General features: G+C 42.1%; 1 protein-coding gene across 1 annotated transcript in view; it reads right to left on the minus strand.

Annotated features, from left to right (window-relative positions):
- Nucleotides 1-27,037, minus strand: part of RBL1 (RB transcriptional corepressor like 1) — a 74,922-nt gene that overhangs the window by 42,582 nt on the left and 5,303 nt on the right. Inside the window, 8 exon segments of the mRNA XM_065414297.1 lie at nt 3,222-3,388; nt 9,970-10,156; nt 10,772-10,821; nt 12,490-12,650; nt 12,743-12,871; nt 12,962-13,023; nt 21,461-21,661; nt 24,150-24,283. Of these exon segments, the coding sequence (XP_065270369.1) occupies nt 3,222-3,388; nt 9,970-10,156; nt 10,772-10,821; nt 12,490-12,650; nt 12,743-12,871; nt 12,962-13,023; nt 21,461-21,661; nt 24,150-24,283 (1,091 nt within the window).

Below are 27,037 nucleotides of genomic sequence, written 5' to 3' on the forward strand. Positions count from 1 at the left end.
CACCAAGCTTTCCTCTTGGCAACCAGTGTCCCATCCTGTGATGTATTTTACACTCTGGACAGCACTCATTCAAAAAGGTTTACAAGCTAACCAGAAAAAGAGATAGTCTGTGGGTTTTAATACTATTACTTGCAAGTCCGATTCTAAACTGTAACCTTGCCTTATTTCATTCTGTTATGTACAACATTCTGTTTAATGGTTACTGACCTGTTGTACACAAAGAAAAGATGCAACATGTGTTCCAGAACAAAGAGTAACTGTACAATATTTTTTAAAGGCCATATAGGATTTGATAGTTTGAGAAGACGGAGGGCTTGTCTACACAGTGGAGTAATGTACACTATGGAGGTGTGATTTCTAAAGGGCACTAATTATTGTCGATTAACTGCTCTGAGTAGACCCTGCTGGTGCACAATAAAGACTTCCTAGTGCACTTTAATGTAGTAAAGTACTAGTGCTTACTATGTTAAAGTGTTCTAAGAACTTTAGTGTGCATCAGCAGGCACAGACCAATTAATCCGCAACACATTAGGGTACTTTAGGAATCTCACCCCCATAGTGTGCATTACTCCCTATGTAGACAAGCCCTGACTAACTCCATTATCATTTTTGTACATGAGGAGTGCTTGATAAAGAATGTGCTTATATAAACTGAATTCTGTTCTTCAGAGCAGTGCACTAGCTCCCCTCTTTAGAAATAATAATGGACTTTTGTTTCTTTTTAACCTTACATTACTTCTACTTCTATATTATCTTAACAGTATTAAATTACTATGTAATAACTCTGAGCATCCAGACACGGAGATTGTGTGAGGATTTTATAAATTATTTTAACTTATGCAAATTGCTACCACACAATTAAGACCAAAACTGATTTTTTTTAATGGGGGGCGGGGGGGGGGGGGGGAAGAAAGGAGGAAGAGACAGAAGAAACCTATTGATTCAAATTTTAAAAAAAAGGAGGAAATGGATAGAAATTAATACTAGTCAGAGTATATCGCCTCAGTACTTTGATATCCATATAATATTTGCACCAGGGATAACTTGGGCTACCAATAATTTACCTTTCAGGAGCCCAATCGATTACAATACAATTAGAATGTTCCCCTAGCCTAGACAGTCTATTTAGGAATAGAAGAATATAATGGATTTAATTATGTGACAATGAAATTAGGAATTCTATTTTGTGATATGTTTTGAAACATTGGCACTATGGTTGCACTAGTCTGGACTTGCCCAAAGGCAGCCTTGTTCTGCATTCCAGAGAGCTAACCCAGGCACAAAAAAAAAGTTTGTTCACTGAAGGACCATCACTGGTGGAGACAGAGTTTCACAGTTTGAGCATATTGCACAGAACACAAGAACGGCCATACTGGGTCAGATCAAAGGTTCATCTAGCCCAGTATCCTGTCTTCTGACAGTGGCCAATGCCAGGTGCTTCAGAGGGAATGAACAGAACACGTAATCATCAAGCGATCCATCCCCTCTCGCCCATTCCCAGCTTTTGGAGACAGTGACAGAGGCCTTATTTAAGAGTGGATGCAGCTGTGTGCAGGGAGGCTGATAATTACCACATAAGGGCTCGCAGGAGAGACTCTGCCCAGCCAGAAATCAAACTTCAGATTTCACCCCTTCTGAGAGTCTGAATAGTGCAAAGGGCTCAGAGCTTGTCATTTTTAAAGATCTGAATTTCTCAAATGTTTTAAGAGTAAAATCACTGTGGCTAAGCTTCCTCTGTTAAGGCTGAGTTCCTTCCTTTCCTTTAACCCCTTCAGAGACAAACTAGAAGCCCAGGGAGTCCACAGCCTTGGTGGAACTCTGGGTGTGCAGATGTAAGCAACTGGGGGGTTCAGGAGGTTCTCAGATTCTAAGACAGCTAGCCGGTGGTGTCCCATGTCCCAAGGAATGGTGTCAAACAAGAGGTCTGAGCCTGGGAATGTGACTTTGAGACCCAAAGCAGTGACTCTGAAAGAGTGGGGGAGGGGAAAGGGGGAATGTCACAGTGGATAATCAGCCAACGAACTCCCAGTGCGACACTATGACCAAAAGGGCTACTGAAATTATTGGATGTATAAATGGGAATATCAAGTAGAAGTAGAGAGGTTATATAATCTCTTTAGTTGGTACTGGTGCAACTACTACTGGAATACTGTGTCCATTTCTGGTGTCCTCAACATGAAGAATGTTGAATATAGGAGAGAGTTCAGTGAGAAGAGCAATGAGACAGGATTAGAAAACATGCCTTACAGTGACAGACTCAAAGAGCTCAATCTGTTTAGATGATCAAAGAAGATCTGAGGTGACCTGAACACTATATATAAAGTACCTACCTACATGGGGAACAGAAATTTCATAATAGAAAGCTCTTCTTTCTAGCAGACAAAGGTATAACAAGATCCAATGGCTGCAAACTTAAGCTATTCAAATACAAAATAAGGGGCAGCTCTTGAAACAATTTACAAGGGTTGTGGTGGATTCTCCATCACTGGAAATGTTTAAGTCAAGAACGGATGTTTTTCAAAAGGATATGCCCTAGTCAAACAGGAATTAACTCAGAGACGTCCCATGAGCTGTGTTATAAAGCGGGTCAGACTAGATGATCATAATGGTCCCTTCTAACTTTATAATCCATGAATATACAAAATTAGACTAAAGTGCATTGGAGGAGCTGAATGCTGAAGACTAATGGCAGGCTCTAGGCTGTGTTCTACTCACTTTCACAACTTGCACTTAAAAGAAGACTGTAACTGCCTCTTTAGTCGGCAGACAGGACTGTCATACACTACTCTCTTCCTTGGTAGGTGACTTCTATCAGACTAGGATTTAATTTGTCCAAATTTGCTTTTGTTAAGAAATAGATTTTTTTTGGTCAAACTTGTTATACCAACAGTGTCAATAAAAAACAAATGCACAAATTATGATTAGCTGACGAGTAAAAAAAAATTTGGCCTATTAATCTAACAGTAAGTAATGAGGTTTTTTTAAAAGCCGTACTTTTCCAGAAGCACAGATTCATTAAGAAATAAAAGGTTTAGTTCCTCACAATAAGGCCTTTCAAATGGAAACACTAAGAAGACAGGTCGGTCTTTTTCCCCAGCAACCCTCATAAAACCCTTTAAAAAGACTTGAGTATGGAGTAAAAATGTAGTAGCCTAACAAAACCAAGTCTGAAGAGAGGGATCACCTTTTGTAATGAAAGTAGGGGTAAGTGACATGCTTACTCGAAGATAGCTATAAGCTGTTCACTTGGTGCATTTTTCAACCCAGCCACAATGCTCTGTAACCGGCTCACACTTTGTGTTGCTGAAGCAACAGGAGTGATTACCGCTTCCTTCTCTCTCAGGTATCTCCTTCCTGTCAGTGGTGTAGAAGGTGCAAATGATCTTTTCTGCCAAGTAAGATAGAAAATAAGTTAATCATCAAAAATTATGTTTCTACAGATGTTTTGAGACATGAACTGCAAGGTCATTCACAAAACTCACAGGTACACCACAAACCATAGGGAAAATGAGTATGCCCACACTACAGTCACTACCACAAAATAGGCTGAGATTTAAAGTAAAGTGTTTTTAAGGGCAAGTTCTATAACAAATTACAAACCTAATGAAATCCCCAAACTAAGTCAGAAGTTTAAGCAAAGAGAGAAATCAATAAAATACAAGACTTAAACGTCTTAAAAACATAAACAAGAGGTTTAAGTTCACTTAAACACTGACAAATGGTAAAGGCAAGACCACTGCAATGCGTAACCATAACTACCTGATGCCACAGAACTACTGTATAATCAACCTCCCCTTTTAATCTAATATATTTATCATACATGCTGCAATTACAATTCAGTTCCAAAGCTCTTATCTGCATGAACCACATTTGGGTTTAAATTATGCATATATTTTACAAAATTTACTAATATTTCAAGTGAAGCAATGACAACCAAAGAAAGCTGAAGCAGTATTTGTAAACACTGAAAGACTATATATAAACAACCAATCTTTTTCACACTGCCCACTGAAAGCCACTTTCAGACACTGCCTCTACTCCCCTTCATGGAAAAACACTTCCCCTATTCTATCCTTGCCTCACTCCATTATCTACAGACCCCAGTTCACTCCTTAGCACAAAAGTTTCCCATTCAGAAGATTGAGCTTCCTTTAGAAGTGAATTAACGTAATTTTAAGAAACAAGTTATTTGATATTAGCAATATTTTGGGCAGATTCCCAGCTGCGATCAAGGAGCATTTGACACAGATGAGGGGGATTCCCCATCCACTTCCAAAGGTGCCCAATTCACTACCAGTCACAGGACTGCTCAGTGCAAGTCTCCCAGTCCAAGTTAAACCAGCCTGAAGGCTGCTCTAGCCTGCACCGCATGCCTGCAACCTCCTTATAGTAGCTGTGAATCATCACAGCATGAAGGAACCCCACCTATGCCATCTTCCCCACCAGCCACTGAAATGGCACTAAAGCTGCTATACCACCTGAGGATCCCCTTACGTGCGAAGAGATCCTCTGGGGGATGGATCCATCTATTTGAAAGCTACTTAATACCAATGGAGTGGCGCAAAGTGGCTGGAGCACAGCCCTGGACTGTATTGATTATATTTTCCATTTCCAAAATTCAAGATATGAATAATGTAAGAAAATATTACTTTTTGTAATATTAAGATGGCTACTTTTCAGAAACGTTGGAAGGATCAAGGTTAGCCAGAGCGTTGAAAGTCACAATTTATAAGTAAGCAGAAAGCATAAGAAAGGATCTGCTGTGCTATGAAAATTTAAAAGTTCAAAATGGGCAAAATGAGTTGAAATCACTGCACACTCACTCACTCACTAAATGTCAAATATAAAGCCCAATAGCTTCACACTGTATTGAAGAATGATTTTACAAAACTGATCTGTACCAGTGCTTGCTTCTAGGAACAATTCTTTTTCGCCTGTTTCCAACTTATTTTTGAAACTGTCTAAGCAGCATGAAACTAGTATCACTCATCAACTGTAATTGACACACCATCCTTCAGAGAGACAAGATGGGTGAGGTAATATCTTTTATTCTACCAACTTCTGTTGGTGATAGAAAGCAGCTTTTGAACAACACACAGTTCCTTCTTCAGGTCTGAGCGTCACAGCTAAATGCAAGGTGGAACAGATTGTTTATCATAAGTAGTTAGCATATATTAAGGCAGAGGTTCTCAAACTGGTGGGCGTACCCCCACCCCCCCGGGGGGGGGTGCAGAATGTATTCTAGAGGGGGTGGGTGTGAGACGCTTTAGTGGGGGGAAAAACAAAAACAAACAAAAAACCCTTACTGCACACATTTTACCCACAGCAATGAATAACTAACAAAGCTGATTCCTCCAGACATATGCAGTCCTCAGATTGCGCTGTGCAGTTTGATGGATTTCTGCTAAGCTTGCATAGCACTATATAAAAGTTGTTGCCATCTGTACATTAATCCGTTTGCTACAACGTGGTATGCTCATTTAATTGTAAGCATCAACCACAATCGCAGTTTTGCTTTTGCTCTTATTACAATGGATCATTGGCTCATTTGTGCAACAGGAAAAAAACACCCCAACTCAAGTGAAAAACAAAGAAGCCAAAACTTTTCTGAACTACTTTACTGTACATTAAAAACTAACAATGATCTCATCTTCAGGTACAAGGAGATCTCCAGATAGCTGTCTCAAGCATCCAACCCAACATGGAATTGTTCTGCTCCAAAAAACAGGCGCACCCATCACACTAGTAACAACAGTGTGATGCCAGTAAGCAGTATATCACTAAAAATTTACATTACTATATACTTAAATGGCTGTTTGAATAAATGCCTTACTGTTTTTAATATTTAGTAAGAGTTGCATGTTGATTTTTTTTTTTAAATCGGTATATGTACTGTGTGGCGGCAGGGAGGAGGAACATGAACTACTACAGACACAAAGAAGGGGAGAGTGGTCAAATAAGTTTGAGAACCACTGTATTAAGGGACCATTCAAAGCAGAGTGGCCCCTCTGCAGTCATAGGACAAAAAGAGGGGGTCACTGGTTACAGATTGTTATAATAAGTAGGGCCCTACCAAATTCACAGTCCATTTTCGTCAATTTCATAGTCAAAGGACTTTAAAAATTATAAATTTCATTTTTTCAGCTATTTAAATCTGAAATGTCACGTGTGGTAATTGTAGGGATCCTAACCCAAAAAGGAATTTTGGGAAGGAGGGGGGTGTCGCAATATTATTGTAGGTGGTACTGTTTCTGCTTCTCTTCTGCGCAACTGCTGGTGGTGGCACTGCCTGAGAGCTGGGCAGATGGAGAGCGGTGGCTGCTGGCCGAGAGCCCAGCTCTGAAGGCAGAGCCACTGCCAGCAGCAGCGCAGAAGTAAGGATGGCCTGGTATGGTATTGCCACCCTTATTTCTGTGCTGCTGCCTGCAGAGCTGGGCCCTCAGTCACCAGCTGCCACTCTCCGGTCGCCCAGCTCTGAAGGCAGCAGCGCAGAAGTAAGGGTGGCCTGATATGGTATTGCCACCCTTACTTCTGCACTGCTGCTGGTGGGGCACCATCATCAGAGCTGGGCACCTGGCCAACAGCCACTGCTCTCTGGCCACCCAGCTCTGAAGGCAGCACAGAAGTAAGGGTGGCAATACTGCGACCCTCCCTCTAACTCCCTTTTAGGTCAGAGCCCCCAATTTGAGAAATGCCCCTCTCCCCCATGAAATCTGTATAGTACAGAGTAAAAGTACACACAAGACCAGGTTTCACAGGGGGAGGTCAGATTTCATGGTCCATGATGCGTTTTTCATGGCTGTTAATTTGGTAGGGCCCTAGTAATAAGCCATAAATCCAATGTCTCTGTTCAGTCCATGATTTTTAGTGTCCAGCAGTTATGAATTTAAGCTCCCAGGCCCGTCTTTTGAAAGTATCATGCAGGTTTCCTTGAGGATGAGGACTGATAGGTCAGAGTGATCAGTTTGGGAAAGTGTTCACCCACAGGAGATAGGGTGTTTTTGTCTTTTATCATTTTCCTGTATGAGATCATTTGAGAGCATAGTGATTGTCTGGCTTCACCCACACAGTTGTTATTGGGGCATTTTGTGCACTGGATGAGCTATACCACATGTTGTGATAAGCACGTGTAAGATCCACGGATCTTGAAAGGTGTGTGTGGGGGTGTTGATCATTGTAGCAGTGGAGATATGTCTACAGGTTATTTTGTCAAGGTCTGGTGCTGCTTTGAGTTGGTGTGTCCTGATCTGTGGCAAGCCTGCTTATGATGAGCTTAGCAAGGTTGGGGGTTGTTTGAATGCCAGAATTGGGGATTCAGGCAAGATTTCTTTGCAGGATGGGGTCCCCATCAAGTATGGGTTGTAACTGTTTGATGACACCCCATCCATATAGGTTCCAGTGGGATGGTAGGCAACAACTAGGGGTGTGCAGTTGGAGGGGTTTTTATTTCTGCATTGAAGCAGGTTCTCCGAGTATTTAGGTGGCCCGTTCCATGATGTGATCTACTTCTCTGGTCGAGTGTCCTTGTTTGGTGAAGACAGTTAAGTGTGTTAAGGTGTATATTCCAGACTTTCTCCTTGGAGCATATTCTTTGGTATCTGGCTGTAGATAACAGAGTCTTTGGTGTGTTCTGGGTGGTTACTAAATCTATAAAGGTAGGTGTGGTGGGTTTCTTGTATATGTTTCTCTATACAGTTTCACTGCTGAAGCTGATTGTGGTTCCCAGGAAGTTGATGCTAGTGTGGAAGTGTCCCAGAGAGTTTAATGTATGGTGGTCGTGGTTGAAGTTATGGGGAAAATCTATGGACAGACAGCTTAAACTCCCTCAGAGGATGGAAATATCATTGATGTATCTCAGGTATACCATTGGTTTCATGGTGCATTTTTCCAGAAATAATTCTTCATGAAGAGGCTGGCATATTGGGGAGCCATCCTAATACCCATGGCTGCTCCCATGGTTTGGGCAAAATGTTTGTTGAATGTAAATGTTATGGGTATGGATGAAAAGGATGAGAGGGTTGTCTATTGTCTTGTAAATATCTGAAGCAGGCAGCTACGCTGTCATTGTGATAGATGTTGGTGTACAGAGAAGTGACATCAATGTTGGCAAGAATGGTGTTCTGAGGGAGGTTGTTAATATTGCAGTGTTTGTGGAGTAAGTCATTGGTATCCTGGAGGAAGCTGGCCCTTTGTGTGGGGGTGGTTTGAGGATGATTTCTGAGAGTACCAATATTCCTTCAGTTAGAGTGCCTTAGCCAGATATGATGGATCTGCCTGGGATCCCTTGTTTGTCTATCTTGGGAAGCATGTAGAAGGTCCCTGGGGTGGGTTCATGCGGATGAGTTTGTAGATTTTCTCTTGGAGTTGTTGGGGGGGGGTTGATGATATCCTTAAGTTCCTGAATAAACTGTGGCGTGGGGTCATCTTTGAGTTCCTTATAGTAAGTGGTGTTGGAGAGTTGATGGTTGGCCTCATTAACGAAGTCATCACGTTTGAGTACAACGGCACCCTCTTTGTCTGCTGGTTTGATCACTATCTTGTGGTTAGACTTCAGTGATTGTATGGCTGTCCTCTCGGCAGTGGAGAGATTATGGTGGATATGATGTTTGTTTAGGATTTTATAGTCAATTTTTTTCCTGAAGCAATCAATGTAATGATCAAGAGTGTGGGTTCAACTGCTCTGTGATGTCTAGTCAGAGGACTATTTTTTCTTATGATTGTTGGTGGGAATGTGGTAACTGTGAGTGGTGTCGTCACTGTTGTGGAAGAATTATTTGATGCAGGGATGGCAGAACAACTCTTCTAGTTCTCCATGTTAGGATGGTATCAGGTACTGTGGTGGGGCAGAAGTTCAGTCCCTTAGAGAGTACAGATAATTCAGCTCCAGTGAGGGGTAGTCTTTACAAATTGATGATGTTTGGGTGTCGTTTAGTGTACGTGTGATGGGCACTGGTGCCATGGTTTCTCCCAGAGATGGTGTTCTGTGGGTTGAATGGTCCCTTAGAATATGTACTTACTACTTATGCTAAACAAACAATCTGTTCCACCTTGCATTTAGCTGTAACTCTCGGAATACCTTTCCCAGATCTGAAGAAGAGCTCTGTGTGGCTTGAAAGCTTCTCTCTCTCACTAACAGAAATTGGTCCAATAAAAGATATTACCTCACCCACCTTGTCTCTCTAATATCCTGGCTACAACTACCCAGTATACCCCAGCTTTCTGACAGCTAATTCTTATTTTTCCCCTTAGTTTTTCTTTTAAAGTGACCACTGAAAATATTTTCCCCATTCCCATCTCAAACACCAGTTTAAGATACACCTCTACCCCGATATAATGCGGTCCTATAGAACGCGAATTCGGATAGAACTTGGTAAAGCAGCGCTCCGGGGGACTGGGCTGCTTTACCTCGTTATATCCGAATTCTGCGCCCACCTGTTACTTGCTGCAGCACTCCCTGGGGCCCCCCCGCCCCAGCTCACCTCTGTTCCGCCTCCTCCCACGAGCGCGCCGCAGCTCCGCTTCTCCTCCCTCCTAGGCTTGCCGCTAAGCCTGGGAGGGAGGAGAAGCGGAGCTGCGGCGCGCAAGCCTGGGAGAGAGGAGAAGCGGAGCTGCGGCACGCTCGTGGGAGGAGGCGGAGCGGAGGTGAGCTGGGGCAGGGGGGCCATAGCAAGGGGGGGCGCAGAGGAACCGCTCCCCGCCCCAGCTCACCTCCGCTCTGCCTCCTCCTCCTCCTCCCACGAGCACGCCGCTCAGCTCCGCTTCTCCTCCCTCTCAGGCTTGCTGCGCCAAACAGCTGATTGGCGTGGCAAGCCTGGGAGGGAGGGAGGGAGGGAGAAGCAGAGCAGATAGATATAACGAACAACATTCTTGGGTTACACGTAAAATGTATTTTTCCCCATTTCTGACAAACAGTGGGCATTGAAACCTGCATATGTAAATAATAATAGTGAAATAGACAGGTTACATTACCTTTTCAAAATGCTGCTGAAGATGACACTCCACATGAGCTCTTGTTGTTGTTTTCCCCACTGGCATGTCAACAGCAAACTTTCGGGGAGTTCCAATTTCTTCTTCTGCATCTGCTCCTAAGAAAACCCTCTCATCAAAGTCACCCACTGATAAAACATACTCTTCATACTCCTTATTCAATGCTTTGCTGAAAAAGAAGCCATACTGCATTTATTAAGAGTTAAGCTGTTAAAGAAGCCAGACAAACTAGCCAATGGAATTAGTCTATACAGTTGAAAGCAATGAATAGTCAAAACATTTATTAATTTTAGTAATAGCACTCCGTGATTGGAAACTAACCAATATCAGTAATAGTGCACATGCTAATGAATGACTTGACTCCCCTTTTTCTAACACCATATCCTAATGGTTCTCAACCTATTTACCATTGTGGGCCACATATGCAGTTCTCTGTGTGTTATGTGGGCCGCATCCACACAATATATATACTACCTGTATGGCCTTGAGGATGTCACATGGGCTGCAGCTGTGTGGTGATTGGGCCGTAAGCGGACCATGGGCCACGGGTTGAGAACCACTGCCCTATCCTGATTCCCTTGGGCTCACTGCAGGGCCTGGTCTCCTTGGCCTCTCTTGCCGCTGGTGACCCTCCAAGACTTGGTTTCCAGTAAGTATTGGAGCAAGTGAGTTAAGCTCTGCTCCCACTGGAAAATGAAACAGCTGTGGAGCAGAGTTGAGATGTTTCTTGCATGTATAAATGGCTTAACTTTATCATTGCTTAAGATCATCATCCAGCACTTACTTGTTATCTGCAAAGCTGCAAAAATCCAAGAGGCAGTCTCCTTTTAAAATCTGGAAACAAGAGAGTTGAAAAATAAGATTACATGCAATGCAATTTTTAAAAAGTAGTAAATCCAAAACCTGTTCAATTCCAGAAGAGTGGAAGCATGATAGTTTAATTGTAATGCAGATGATTAGGATCAAAATCATTCTCTGGATTTTTGCTGCACAAGACCAGTGAGGATGAATTTGTTGTATAGATGACATCTCAGCAGTATAAGGCTCCTCACTCTCACAATGTTTTGCTAGATCCTAGCCATAGAACTATGCTACCAACCATCCCCATAGGTAGCGTATAAAATTGTTTTATAACATAGTTCTCACATAATTCTCAGTCAGAAAGTTCCTGTCCAGAATGATCACAATGCTAGAATCCTGCTGGTATATTTAAACACTGTTGTCACTAGCACTGTTCTGCTCCCAGTATAGACAGGGCCTTAGCCAGTCCACATAATGGAGTTTCAGAATCAAGAGGAGAAGGCAGTTCTCTGCTAGTGTATAACTGGGGAAACAAAACAACAAAACCCCCACAACCCTGACTAATCTCTCTCCTTCATAGAAGAATAATGTTTAAACAAAAATACCCACTTCTGCCAAAATGCCCAACTACCAAAACCTGTGCCAATCACTGTGTCCATTTGCCTCTATGTTATATCCCCACTTGCACTCCTTTGTTTATGTATAAGGATCATTTCTTTATATGGATACTACCATTTTAAGAACGTAAGAATGGCCTCACTGGATCAGACCAAAGGTCCATCTAGCCTAGTATCCTGTTTTCCGACAGTAGCCAATGCCAGGTGCTTCAGAGGGAATGAGTAGAATAGGTAATCATCAAGTGATCCACTCCCTGTTGCCCATTCCCAGCTTCTGGCAAATAGAGGCTCAGGACACCATCCCTGCCCATCCTGGCTAATAGCCATTGATGGACCTATCCTCCATGAATTTATCTAGTTCTTTTTTGAACCCTGCTGTAGTCTTGGCCTTCACAACATCCTCTGGCAAAGAATTCTACAGGTTGACTGTGCGTCGTGTGAAGAAATACTTCCTTTCATTTGTTTTAAACCAGCTGCCTATTAATTTCATTTGGTGACCCCTAGTTCTTGCATTAGGAGGAGTAAATAACACTTCCTTATTTACTTTCTCCACACCAGTCATGATTTTATAGACCTCTGTCAGATCCCTCTTAGTTGTATCTTTTCCAGGCTGAAAAGTCCAGTCTTATTAATATCTCCTCATATGGAAGCTGTTCCATACCTCTAAATATTTTTGTTGCCCTTTTCTGAATCTTTTCCAATTCCAATATATCTTTTTTTGAGATGAACCGACCACATCTGCACGCAGTATTCAAGATGTGGGCGTACCATGAATTTATAGAGAGGCAATCTGATATTTTCTGTCTTATCTCTCTTTCTTAATGCTTCCCAACATTCTGTTAGCTTTTTTGACTGCTGCTGCATATTGAGTGGATATTTTCAGAGAACTATCCACAATGACTCCAAGATCTTTCTTGAATGGCAACAGCTAATTTAGACCCCACCATTTTATATGTATAATTGGGATGTTTTCCAATGTGCATTACTTTGCATTTATCACCACTGAATTTCATCTGCCATTTTGTTGCCCAATCACCCAGTTTTATGCTACCATTTTATAAACTCTTAAGTTATTAGTATGTACCTTCCTATCAAAGAGCTTTGAAATGTATGGTTTAAAGTAGTGTTCCTTTATTCCTTTGGCTTCTACCATAAGTCCATCATGTAGTTCACAAAGTGTGGCAATGATGCACGGAGGCTCTTCTGAGGCCTTGACTTCAGCAGTGTGAAAGTCTGCTGGTAAACCTGGAAAAAACAAAAAAGGTCAGCTATAATCAATTATATTTCAAAAAGAACTAACAAGAAAAAATGTCTTTCAAATGCAAACACTAACGTACCTTTGAATGATGGATTTAGCAACTCTCTCCTATCTGGGTACAAAAGGGCATTTGCAAAAATCAGGTCCAGGCAGCACAGAAGCAAATGATAGGAATTTACTAAATCATCTCCAATCATACGGAAATTACCTTTAAAAGACAGCATATCACATCAAATAAAACCACAAAGTTAATCACTCAAAATGTGTACAATGCAGGCAGCTAATGAAAACAGCTTACCCTTGGTGTAAACAAAGAGTGTCCAGCAGAAGTTGAACAGTTCTTTAACACTGCACTTCCTTCTACCAGGAAAAAAAAAAACAGGAGAAAAGATAAGACTTCTATCCCATAATACGGGACTTTACTTGTTTGTTTTATGACTAGAGTTCCATTCTTTCCTCACATAAAAAATATGGTCAGAACCTAAATTCCCTCTAAGCTGTGAGGCCACACAGTAGCCTATTAAACACCGCGCAGGCGCTCAGGGTCAGGCAGGGAGAGAGGCCTCTCCCCGCCGGCCCCAGCCCAGCCCAGGACCTGCTGCAGCCAGGGGAGAGGTGCCCCTCCCCCAACCCAGCCTGGACCTGCTGCGGCCGGGGGAGGAGCACCCCACCCCTGGCCCCAACACTGTCACGGATGTCGATTAATCGCAGTTAACTCACATGATTAACTCAAAAAATAAATTGTGATTAAAAAAATTAATCACACTGTTAAACAATAGAATACCAATTGCAATTATTTTGGGGTGTTTTTCTACATTTTCAAATACATTGCTTTTTATTACAACACAGAAGACAAAGTGTACAGTGCTCACTGTATATTATTACTTTTGATTACAAATAGTTGCACTGTAAAAATGATAAACAAAAGAAATAGCATCAAGTGAGGTTCTTACCCACGAAAGCTTATGCTCCCAATACTTCTGTTAGTCTCAAAGGTGCCACAGGACCCTCTGTTGCTTTTTAAAAGAAATAGCATCTTTCAATTCACCTCATACAAATACTATAATGCAAACGATTGTGAAAGTGTAACTTACAAATATCGATTTTGTTACGTAACTGCACTCAAAAACAAAACAATGTAAAACCTTAGAGCCTACAAGTCCACTCAGTCCTACTTCTTGTTCAGCCAATCACTAAGACAAACAAGTTTGTTTACATTTATGGGAGATACAGCTGCCTGCTTCTTATTTGTAATGTCACAAAAGTGAGAACAGGCATTTGCATGGCACTTTTATAGCCGGCGTTGCAAAGTATTTACATGTCAGATATGCTAAACATTTGTATGCCCCTTCATGCTTTGGCCACCATTCCAGTGGACATGCTTCCATGCTGATGATGCTGTGACGAAGTGGGACTGTTCTTAATGTTTCCTCTGAATACTGTGTGGGTGCCTCAGTTTCCCCTATGCATTTCTTAAGTCTCTAGGTGGTGGGGAAAGGCCAGTGTGCATAAATCACTGACACTCTGTCTCCCTGGCAACAAATGGCCAGGGCCCCTTCCCCCCCTGCAAGGAAATAGCTAAAGGTGAACAAAGATCAGGTGACCTCCTGGCCCAGGAAAGAGACAAAGCCGAGAGAAGGAGGGGCTGGAGGGGGTTGGAGAGTTGGAGCTACCTAGGGACTAGGAGTGAGGGCAGACGTGGGTGTCTGGCTCTCTGAACCCCATAATGGACCCGGCCGAGGGGTCCCATTTGCCGCCGTACCTACAAGCTCTATTTTAGACCGTGTTCCTGTCATCTAATAAACCTCTGTTTTACTGGCTGGCTGAGAGTCACATCTGACTGCGAAGTGGGGGGTGCAGAACCCTTTGGCTTCCCCAGGACCCCGCCTGGGCGGACTCGCTGTGGGAAGCGCACGGAGGGGCATATGCTGAATGCTCCCAGGAGAGACCCAGGAGGTGAAGCCGTGTGAGCTTCTTGCCCTGAAGACAGTCTGCTCCAAGGGAGAGGAGGCTCCCCAAAGTCCTGACTGGCTTTGTGGGGAGCAGTTCCAGAGCATCGCCCGGGGACTCCGTGACAGATGCTCGTTTAAAAAAAAAAAAAATCTTTAATTAAATTTGTGACTGAACTCCTTGGGGGAGAATTATATGTCTCCTGTTCTGTTTTACCTGCTTTCTGCCATATATTTCAGGTTATAGCAGTCTCAGACAATGACCCAGCACATGTCACAGTAGAGTTCACAAAACGCAAAAAGGTACTGATGTGAGATTTCTAAAAACAGCTACAGCACTCGACCCAAGGTTTAAGAATCTGAAGTATCGTCCAAAATCTGAGAGGGATGAGGTGTGGAGCATGCTTTCAGAAGTCTTAATAGAGCAACATTCCAATGTGGAAACTACAGAACCCGAACCAGCAAAAAAGAAAATCATCCTTCTGCTGGTGGCATCTAACTCTGATGATGAAAATGAACATGCATTGGTCCGCTCTGCTTTGGATTGTTATCGAGCAGAACCCGTCATCAGCATGGACGCATGTCCTCTATAATGGTGGTTGAAGCATGAATATTTATGAATATTTAGCACATCTGGATGTAAATATCTTGTGACGCCGGCTACAGCAGTGCCACATGAACGCCTGTTCTCACTTTCAGGTGACATTGTAAACAAGAAGTAGGCAGCATTCCTGAAAATTGTAACCAAACTTGTTCGAGCAATTGGCTGAAGTAGGACTGAGTGGATTTGTAGGCTCTAAAGTTTTACATTGTTTTATTTTCGAATGCTTTTTTTTTTTTTTACATAATTCTACTTGTATTAGATGAATTGAAAAATACTATTTATTTTGTTTTTTACAAGGCAAATATTTGTACTAAAAATATAGTGAGCATTGTACACTTTAAAAAGAACAGGAGTACTTGTGGCACCTTAGAGACTAACAAATTTATTAGAGCATAAGCTTTCGTGGGCTACAGCCCACTTCTTCGGATGTGGGCTGTAGCCCACGAAAGCTTATGCTCTAATAAATTTGTTAGTCTCTAAGGTGCCACAAGTACTCCTGTTCTTTTTGCGGATACAGACTAACACGGCTGCTACTCTGAAACCTGTCATTGTACACTTTGTATTCTGTGTTGCAATTGAAATAAATATATTTGAGAATGTAGAAAACATCCAAAAATATTTAAATAAATGGTATTTTATTGTTTAATCGCACGATTAATTTTTTTGATTGCTTGACAGCCCTAAAAGTAATGAAAGTCAAAATTACACAAGTTATGTGAGGAACACCTCCCTTGCCCACAATCTCTCTAATCTGGCACAGGGCAACATTCTGCAACCCCACAAAGTCTTCCTAATTCTTCTTTTGGATCTTCTGACCCCCTCCTCGATCCGATGAGCTCCTGTTCTGCTATGATTAAGGCTACATTTATGTCATGGAGGTCATGGAAGTCACTTCCAGAAACCCCCGTGACAGTCTCTGCTTCAGCCCCAGGGGCTGTGGGACTCTGGAGCTGGCAGCCTGGCAGGGTTCCAGCAACGGGGGCCCCTTGCAAGGTTCCAGTGACAGGTGACAGACTCCTGAGGGGGCCCTCCTCAGGGTTCCAGTGACGGATGACAGTCTTGTCGGGGGGAGGGGTGCAGGGGAGAGAAGGAGGGGATGCCTTGGGCAAGAGGTTCGGAGTGTCCCATTTTCTCTTTGGGAAATATGATCACCCAGCGCTGCAGCGGGAGGGGGTGAAGGCTCTGGGGTGGGTCCAGAAATGAGGAGTTCAGGGTGCGGGAGGGCGCTCCGGGCTGGGGTGGGAGGTGCACTTGGGGTGGGGAGTGCACTTGGGGTGGGGGCAGTATGCAGACCGGAGCCCCCCAGCTGCCCCTACGCGTAGGAGCCGGAGGTGGGGGACATGCCTCTGCTTCTGAGAGCCACATGGAGCGGCCCCGACCTTGCTCCCTGTTCTGGAGCGCCAGAGCGGGGCAAGCCCCAGATCTAGCTCCCCAGCAGGAGCTCAAGGGCCAGATTAAAACAGCTGGGAGGCCAGATGGGGCCCGCAGTTTGCCCACCCCTGCTCTAGGGGAACACAAGTAGCTGTTTAAAGGTGACCTGAACTTGCAAAGAAAAATAATAGATTTATAACTTTTATTTTTAATAATTTTATGCTTTTCTGCATTAGAAGTTCAGGTTTTGTCTATCCTGGAACTTTATAGACAAACTAATAGCATTCTCAGATGGAATGAGGCTGAAAGTGAGAAATGATAGAGGGGAAAGGATTTTTAGCCAGGTTGATTAGAACTCGTTTTTTGTTTACACCAATTTCACAACTACAACTAACACACATTTGAGAGAAAAAGTCAGTTGAATTCAATTACTCCTGGGGGAATTTTGCTGCACACACAATTAACAAGCTGCGCATATTTTTAATTTTTTGCATAGGAAAAAAAGCTTCTGGAAAGTTGCTTCAGTTCTGCTTTTTGCCCACCAGAGGGCACTATGGTACTAGAACAGAGCAGCAGCTCCCGGCCAGCTAGGGTGAAGAAGGCAGGCTCTTTCCCTTCAGCGCCTGTTGGGCCAGGTCAGGAGACAGGGGATATGGGGAGACCGCACAGGACTGCTGTGGGGGTCAGACAGTGGCTCATAAGGGCTAGTGGGGGAGGATAGACTGGGGAAGGGAAATGGGAATGGAGGCGCAGGGCCACAGGGGGGTGTCTGAATGGAGGCAAAGACACATGGGGACAGGGGAAGGGGGTGCAGGGCCACATGGGGATGGGGGAGTGGGTGTCTGAATGGGGGTGGAGGGACACGTGGACAGGGGCAGATGTGCCTGACTGAATGGAAGAGGCTAGGGGTCAGCCAGGGTCTGCATGGGGGAAACTCCCTAACAATCCCTCCCAATAGCCCCAAAAAACCTGTTGCATACTTTTCTCACAACCCTCTAAGTTCACACCCAGGCTCCTTCCCAGCAATTACTTCCTTCTCCCTCAGCTATCCCTAACTCCCCCTGTCTTTTCACTACTTCTGAGGGGTGCAGGAAATACGGTTCTGTATTGTAGTTTAAATGAATTATTACTCAGAATTCTGTATTAATATGCCTACTAAGGAATCTATTTGTCAAAAAACATTTCCTGAATCTTTTTTGTTGTCTGTATTGTTACAGACATACTTGCTGACAGGTATTTTGAAATAAATGACCAAAAACAATTTAAATTGGTGTGATTATAGTGTGTTATTTTGACAAACAACATGTGCAGAATTTTAAAATATTGTGCGCAGAATTTTAAATTGTTTTGTTACAGGATTTTAAATTTTTTGGCGCACAATTCCCCCAGGAGTATTCAAGTCCCCCTTCAATTAAGATATCAGAAACTCATATCTGTTGTAAAGGACTCCCAGATCTCTCTCCAGCAAAAAAAACAAAACAAAACACAACACACCAAACCAAACCAGACTTGATCTCTCATATTTCTAATGTAAAACAATCAGAAAACTTTTTTTAAAATGAGTATTTTTTGTACATCAGAAAGAAGCACACAAACCCAATTAAAAAAAGAACTATGTAGGATACTTAACAATGCATAACATTACACACCAATTCAGAAAAGTAAAATAATACTGTAGCCATCTGAATCTAAAGGAATCATTTCAGAAAGACTAATTACAAGAGATAGTATTTGACCAGGACACTGAGGCCAATACCCCTGCTCTTGAGAAAAGTGCTATGGGATTTTTGTTGAACACAAGTAATCAGAACTTTAGCTTTAGGTTTCATCTGAAGAATGGTATCTTCTGCATCACAGCACGTGCTTAATGCTCACCCAAACAGGGGCACTAGAGTTGGCCAAAGTCCTGGTATCTTGCAACCAATTGCATGCAGGATGACCAGGCACTTATGCAGAGCCCCACTGACATCAATGGAACTTCACAGGGGCATACATGTGACTAAGTGCATCTCATTGCAGAACTGAACCCAAAAGTGACATCTATCAAGTCAACACTTTTTCAAAGTATAAATCATGGCCTTACCATTGCTTAAACAGAAGTTTTCAGAAGGGCTGTCAAGGGATTAAAAAAATTAATCACGATTAATCGCACCGTTAAACAATAGAATACCATTTATTTAAATATTTTTGGACGTTTACTACATTTTCAAATATATTTACTTTAATTACAACACAGAATACAAAGTGTACAGTGCCCACTTTATATTTATTTTTGATTACAAACATTTGCACTGTAAAAAAATAAATAGTATTTTCAATTCACCTAATATAAGTACTGTAGTGAAATCTCTTTTGACATTTTAAAGGTCAACTTTCATGATAATTACGTATAAAAAATAACTGCATTCAAAAATAAAACAAAGTCCACTCAGTCCTACTTCAGCCAATCGCTCAGACAAGCAAGTTTGGTTACATTTGCAGGAGATAATGCTGCCAGCTTGTTTACAATGTCACCTGAAAGTGAGAATAGGCGTTCACATAGCACTGTTGTAACTGTAAAAATGCGGCCTCTGGCAGGACACAACCGAGAGTATCAATTCAGGACAAATTGCTTAGAGCAGGGCACTTACAGCCAAAGGCTGGGTTTCCCCACACCAAACCATCCAAACAGAAAAGACTTCGGTTTTACCCCACTGGCTAACCAGAAGTCTTACAAGCAATTCCCTTAGATACTCCAGTTCCATTGTATCACTACTAGCACCGCTTCTTATGGGGACGAATGGTTATGAAAACCAATACCCCAGTAAAAGAAAAAAGGTTCTCCCATCCCAAAGGGCCAAGCCCCAGACCCAGGTCAGTATACAAGTCAGATCTTACCCACAAATCACGCTGTTGCCAATCCTTTAGAATCAAAAATCTAAAGGTTTATTCATAAAAAGAAAGAAATATAGATGAGAGTTAGAATTGGTTAAATGGAATCAAATACATACAACAATTGCAAAGTTCTTAGTTCAGGCTTGTTTCAGGCTTGATGGGATTACTGCTGATGTAAACCAATCATGTCTCTGGAGTACAAACATCCCAGCTTGGATGGGTCATTTAGTCCTTTGTTTAGAGCTTCAGTTTTAAGCAAAGTTCCTCCAGAGGTAAAAAGCGGGATTGAAGACAAAATGGAGGGGTTTCCAGGGCCTTTTATATCCTCTGTCATGTGGAAGGTAACCCCTTTTTTCTCCTGTGCAAAATCACAGCAACAAGATGGAGTTTGTAGCCGCCTGGGCACGTCACATGTCCATGAATGATTCAGCTTTTTGCAGGGCAACGCCATTGTTTACATGTTAGTTTGAACGTTCCCAGGAAAGCTCAGATGTGGATTGGCGTCTCCCAAAGTCCATTGTCATTTAAGTGTTTCTTGACTGGGCACTTACTGAGAATAGTCCTTTCTCAAGAAGCTGACCAAATGCTTCACTAAGGTTACTTAGAATCAAACACACTGAGATACAAGTACATAGCCAATATTCATAACTTCAAATACAAAAATGATACACACATATAGACAGCATAATCATAACCAGCAAACTACAACCTTTTCATAGAAACCCCACTTGACCTCCTCTGTACAATATTTGCTGCAAATATATAACAGTGGTTGCAACAATGATCCATAGGGTCACAGTTCATGTCAATAACATCACAACAGTGTCGCAAGATATTTATGTGCCAGATGCGCTAACCACCATTCCAGAGGATATGCATGCATGCTGATGACAGGTTCTGCTTGATAACGATCCAAAGCAGAGCGGACTGATGCATGTTCATTTTCATCATCAGAGTCCGATGCCACCAACAGAAGGTTGATTTTCTTTTTTGGTGGTTCGGGTTCTGTAGTTTCCGCCTCAGAGCGTTGCTCTTTTAAGTCTTCTGAAAGCATGCTCCACACCTCGTCCCTCTCAGATTTTGGACGGCACTTCAGATTCTTAAACCTTCAGTCGAGTGCTGTAGCTATCTTTAGAAATGTCACACTGGTACCTTCTTTGCATTTTTTCAGATCTGCAGTGACAGTGTTCGTAAATCAAACAACATGTGCTGGGTCATCATCCGAGACTGCTATAACATGAAATATATGGCAAAAAGTGGGTAAAACAGAGCAGAGGACATACAATTCTCCCCCAAGGAGTTCAGTCATAAATTTAATTAACACACTATTTTTTTAACGAACAGCAGCAGCATGGAAGCACGTCTTCCGGAATGGTGGCTGAAGAATAAAGGGGCATACGAAGGTTTAGCATATCTGGCACGTAAATATCTTGCAATGCCGGCTACAAAAGTGCAATGCGAACGCCTGTTCTCACTTTCAGGTGATATTGTAAATGAGAAGCAGGCAGCACTGTCTCCCATAAAAGTAAACAAACTTGTTTGTCTTAGCAAATGGCTGAACAAGAAGTAGGACTGAGTGGACTTGTAGGCTCTAAAGTTTTTCATTGTTTTGTTTTTGAGTGCAGTTATGTAACAAAAAATAAATCTACATTTGTAAGTTACACTTTCATGATAGAGATTGCACTACAGTACTTGTATGAGGTGAACTGAAAAATATTTTTAAATCATTTTTACAGTGCAAATATTTGTCATAAAAATATAAAGTAAGCACTGTACACTTTGTATTCTGTGTTGTAATAGAAATCAAAATATTTGAAAATGTAGAAAAACATCAATAAATATTTAATAAATTTCAATTAGTATTCTATTGTTTAACAGTGCAATTAACTGCAATTATTTTTTTTAATAGCAGTCAATTTTTTTGAGTTAATTGCATGAGTTAATGCAATTAATCGACAGCTTTACTTTTCAGTAAAATCATTTAAATCTCTCAATATACCTCTGTTTTCTGCTCCTTTGTGGTTTAGGTGTTTCTTCATAAGGGTTTTGAAATACATCCAAAAATATGGGTTCAAACTTTCTGAAAATCACAGTCGATACTTCAAAGTTTCTCTCTAGCCTCTCCATTCGCTCCCGAAATTCCTGCGGCAGGTCTGACATGTCCATCCACTTTTTCATTTTACTAAAAAACTGAATTAAACTTAAAAAGAGCAACATTTAATTATAATTTAATCTCCAGCCATGAAACAGATCAAATAGTTTAGACTAAGATTCCCCCTCCCCCCCCGCATTCTTGATCTTTTCTTAAAAAGAAGGACTTTTGGTGAAAACCAAATCTGATTAATTTATTGCTTAGTAACTGCTTTAATTACAGAAAAGGATAAACACACTTTGCTAGACTCCAGTGCTGAGTACGTTTCACAGTTAACTCTTACTTGTGGATTTCCTTTGGTTTCCACACCCTTACATGGATTAATTCAGATCAGAGAAGGTGGCTCGCTTTGGTGGGGTCAGAAAAACAGAAGAGTTGAGGGGCAGGGAAAATGTAATTTTCACAACTGGGTGCTTAACCAGGACACCTGTATTGAAGAATTAGGTGTTGAATTAATACTGAAGTGCATAAATACTTATGTAATTATATATCTCTAAACACCCAAGCATTCGAGTTTCATTGTGAAATGGTCAGCACTTTCAATTTTGAATCCAACAATATGACTTCAAAACTTAGTAAAAAAATGCCATGTATTTAGTTTAATGAAGAAAGATGACTTGATTCATGGTCTGTAAATATCTATACAGGGGAAAATAATAAATACTAGTTGGCTATTCAATCTATACAAAGGTATAACATGAGCCAATGACCAGAGACTGTAGTCAGCAAAATTAAAGCTGGAAATAAGCTTACTGGACATTTTTAAATTGTGAGGGTGGTTAACCATTAGAACAGATTACCAAAGGAAGTGGTTAATTTTCTATCACTTGGAGTCTTTAGATCAAGATTGGATATCTTTCTAAAACATAAGATCTAGTTCAAACAGAAGTTACTGGACTTGATGTAGAAATCACTGGATTCTCTGGCCTAGGGATGTAAACAGGGTGGATAAAAAAAATCAATATATAAAAAATCATTTTTTAAAATCAGATTTTTTTGATAAAAATGCTTTGAGGAAAAAACCTATCTAAAGGTAGTTTTAATTAAGATAAGATATCTTTGAGCTATAATGTATCATGGAATAGGGATTATAAATTCTAATTCTATAGTATGAGACAATACATTAATGTAATGTTTAAGAAAATTTTGTAAATGAGTTCCAATAGTTCATGGATTAGGGACCCAATCTTAAAGGGTTCCAGGGGCTTCTGTATAGATTATTTGGGTTAATCTTTCTATCTATCCAATGGAAATCAGTGCTCAGTCTAGAAGATACCATCAGAGATGCTTAGTTTTGCAGTTCTCAAACTGGATTTGTGTCTCCAGAGGTAACGTGCTTGTTAACAGCAAAAATGTTTATAAATAAATAAATATAGAGAGGTGAGAAATAACAGACTTCAACTCTATTGTCCCTCTGCAAATTTGTGTACACAGAGTCAATCCCTTATCTCTCTCTAAAAGTGCAAAGTTTCAAAAAGTTAAATGAATAGAAGATTGTTGGGGGCGGAACAGATCTGGACAAGGAGCAGAAGTCTGGAGCTAAATGTGAGAAGTGAAGGACATATGCTTGTTTTGTTAAAATATTATGTTTGCTGTTGAAGAAAAAAATTCAGAATACTTATGTTGTTGTTTTAGTCAAATAAAATAATTTAAATGTCTGTCTGGTGATACAGCATGGGAAGAAAATCCTTCAAATATTAATTAACCTGTTGAATTGGAAAGAGTTCACCTCTCAATGACTTCATAAATATCTGCTTCAGTTACCTTTGGTAAATGAAACAACCAAACAATCATTCATTTTCTGATATAGCTGTAAAACGAATCTGAAAAGTTTTCAAAATAAATCACTGTTTAAAAATGTATAGTGTGTACCTTCTAAAAATGAAACCTACATCTGTCTCTGAGTTGTGAAGAATATGTATTAAGGTTATAACAAACAAAAATGCACTTTTATGTAGATAGCCATGATTAAATCGAGTCTTCCTGAGTAGTGATTTAAAATCATTATTTAAATCAAATCCACCCTGGATGTAAATATTGTTTAAAAAGTTAACCATTTAATCGGTTAACCATTTAAATGAAATATTTTTAAAGGCCGGCCCGGGCCCAGCCAGCGCGGGGCCAGACTGGGGTTAACGGTTAAGGCAGGTTGAGTGGGGCCGGCTGGCACGGGGCCGGACTGGGGATTAACGGTTAACGCTTACCTGTTAACCGGTAACACTACTGCTTACCAGTTAATAGGTTAACATCCCTACTCTGGCCTATGTTATGCAGGAAATAAGACTAGAGGATCTTAACAGTCCCTTCTGGCCTTAATATCTGTGAAAACTGGATAATGTGCTGGATTTTATATTTGTGCAATATCAATGATGCCCTACTTCCACCACTATGAGGAAAGTGCCATTCTGCTTTCAGTTAAAATGTAAGCAAAACAACAGTTAAAAGGGAGCAGATCTAGAATAAGGGAAAAGAAGCTGTGACTACACACAGATGTTTCGGTCTCTAGAAAAAAGCGAACAACAAAACACAAAAGTACCTTAGTTTGGCTGACCGTAGTATCCTAGTCAGTGAAACGCAGTTTCCTTCCATAAGACCACTTCCAACAGTGGGAAGTATGCTTTTACGACAAGCAACATATAGAGCACAAGCCAACCAATGCACCACTTCTCCCTGTCAAACCAGAAGTAAACAAATCAATGGACAAACTTTTCCAGGGCAACAATGCTCAATTTGCAGTCTCAGCTTTTCATCTACTTCAAGTATCTCTAAAATCCTTTGGGACAGTAACAAGAACCAACATTTACTCAGGGTTGGATGATTATTTTTTTTAAATCTGGCTGGAACAAGGGAACCAAAACTACTTCGTAGGAGTGGAGGACTATCCTTAATTTGCATGGAACAGAGCAGACTGCAGCTGATTGTTCCTTTAAAAACAGACACTACGAGGCCTGCAATATGATTTGGCCACTTAGTTCACAATAAACCATTGCAGAGCCCTGAGGTCTCTGCTGTCTGCACCTCTGTATTAAAGATAACTATATGGTAGTACTGCACAAGGCCACAATCTGGCCACTGATCAGCTAGAAACCCATTATCTTTTTTGCAACATCAGTGTCTATTTTATGCCCCTACTATCACCTTCACACGGAAGTTCTTCCATGCTTCCTTACAGTTGGAATGCCCTCTCCAAACTATTGTTAAAGCCCATGGGAGCCAGTTTGCATAATTTTTGGTGGTTCCCAGAATGGGTCCAAGCAGAGCCAGGGCAACCGCCCCGGCCCCACGCTTCAGCTGGACACGGGGTCCAGGGCAGCCTGTCACTGGCAGCAGTGAGCAACCCGGCCACCCGGCCCCCCGGCCCCAGCCTGCCCTGCTGGCTCCCGGCATCACTCAGGGGAGGGGGCGGAAGCCGGAAAGAGGTGGAATGGGGGCAGGGAAGGGGCAGAGCAGGGGCGGGGTGGGGGCATATTCAAAAAAGAGCTGTGTCATTATCATGTATAGACAGGAACAAATGTACTTAAACACAGTATGTCATATGTAAGTAGTACTAATAAAGTTGATATTCTTAGTTAAATAAATTTTTCTAACGATAGCGATATTGTGCAATATAGAGAAACTGTTAAACGCTTAGTATTTCCAGTCCATTTTTACATTATTTAAAAAAAATATGTATCGGCTTACAAGGCAGGTATGCGGGGCGGGACTTGGACCCAGGGCCGTCCCTAGGGAGGTGTGGGGCCCAGGATAACCCCTCCCTCCACCCCAGGCCATGCCCACACTCCACCCCTTCCCCCAAGCCTCCACCCGCGCCCCGTCTATTCCCACCCCTGCTCTGCCCTCACTCCACCCCTTTCCCCAAGCCCCCACCCCTTTCCGGCTTCCGCCTCCTCCCCCGAGCAATGCTGGGAGCCAGTGGGGTGTGGCTGAGCGGGCTGGGGCCAGGTCACTCACTGCTGCCGGCGACAGGCCCCCCGCTAACGCTTCAGGCCACCCTGGACCCCACGTCCCCCTGAAGTGCGGGGCCCAGAGCAGTTGCCCTATGGACGGGATGGCTCTGAAAATATAAGCCCAAACTTTGGTGGAGCTGGGCCCACATTCCTGAATATTGGTAAAGCACGGGCACCACGGACCCATATAATTCGCCGCCTATGTTAAAGCCACTTGGTCCTCCTTTAGATCTCCCAAGACCCTCTTCTACTGAGATGCCTGTGGTCAATTGCCAGCTTCTACACTGATTTACCAGAAGAGCTTCAGTACATACAACCCTTCAGAAACTGCCTTTTATAAGTTATTTCTGAATTGTATAAGCAAATATTTTCAAAATAGAAGAATCACGATCCTAAAAATCTAAGCATTGCCTCTATCTTATTGCCAAGACGTAGAGTAATCAGGTCAAAATATAATTTATTTCTTTTAAAAGTCCTATTTAAACTGTATCTTGACAAGCTCCTCAAACTCAGTAGCTCCAAGCTTCCCATAGCTTAAATCAGGACAAGTATTAAACAATCCCTCTAGTCTTTCCCGCAAGTAGTAGGTGGTGTCAGTAAGCCAGCAGACCTGTCCAAAGCAGACATTATCTAACTGTGGTGGTATCTGGATTCCTAAAGGGTTTTGCTGTCTGGCAAAGGAGAAATCCCAGACGCATACGATGATTTCTTCCTCTACTTCACCTCTAGCATTCCATACCTAAGGGTCTTCCCTCCTCCCTTTTCAGGGGGTAGGTGTTTTGCTTGTATAGTAAACCTCATCTACATGGGAAAGTTACACTGGTTTAACCGAAGGTGTGAATTTAAATTAGTATAGCTTGGACCCCAGAAAAAGTATGTCAGAAACTCTCTTAGCTAGCAGTGTTTGTGCAAACTAAAGGCTGGGTCTACAATACAAAGTAAGGTCAATGCAAGGCAGCTTACATTGACCTACTTTTGCATGTATCTACATTTAAATTAGTCTCCCTCCCATGTAAACGCACCATTACACTGACATAGGAACACCACCTCCCTAAGCAGCACAAAGCCATGGTTGATGTACTTTGGTTGACGCAGTGCGAGTGTAGACACTGTGTTAGGGTATGTCTACACTGGAAACTTCAAAGCACTCCCATGGGAAGTCTGTGTGGTCACATGCTCTCCCAGCGCTCCTGGTAATCGACCTCCATGGGGGGGGGGGGGGGATTAGCTGCGAGTGCGGCTCCCAACATTCGGAGCCTGTCTACACTAGCGCTTTAAAGTGCTCAGACTTGCTGCGCTCAGGGGGGTGATTTTTCACCCCCCTGAGCTAGCAAGTTAGAGCGCTTTAAAATGTTAGTGTAGACAAGTTATGTTGACCCTAACTATCCCCCAGCAACCATCCCACAATGCCCCACACTGATCGCTCTGGTCATCATAGTGAACTCCACTGCCCAGGGGTCAGAAAGACTGGAAGCCA

Source organism: Emys orbicularis, chromosome 12, assembly GCF_028017835.1.
Source record: "Emys orbicularis isolate rEmyOrb1 chromosome 12, rEmyOrb1.hap1, whole genome shotgun sequence".
Classification (NCBI taxonomy): Eukaryota; Metazoa; Chordata; order Testudines; family Emydidae; genus Emys; species Emys orbicularis.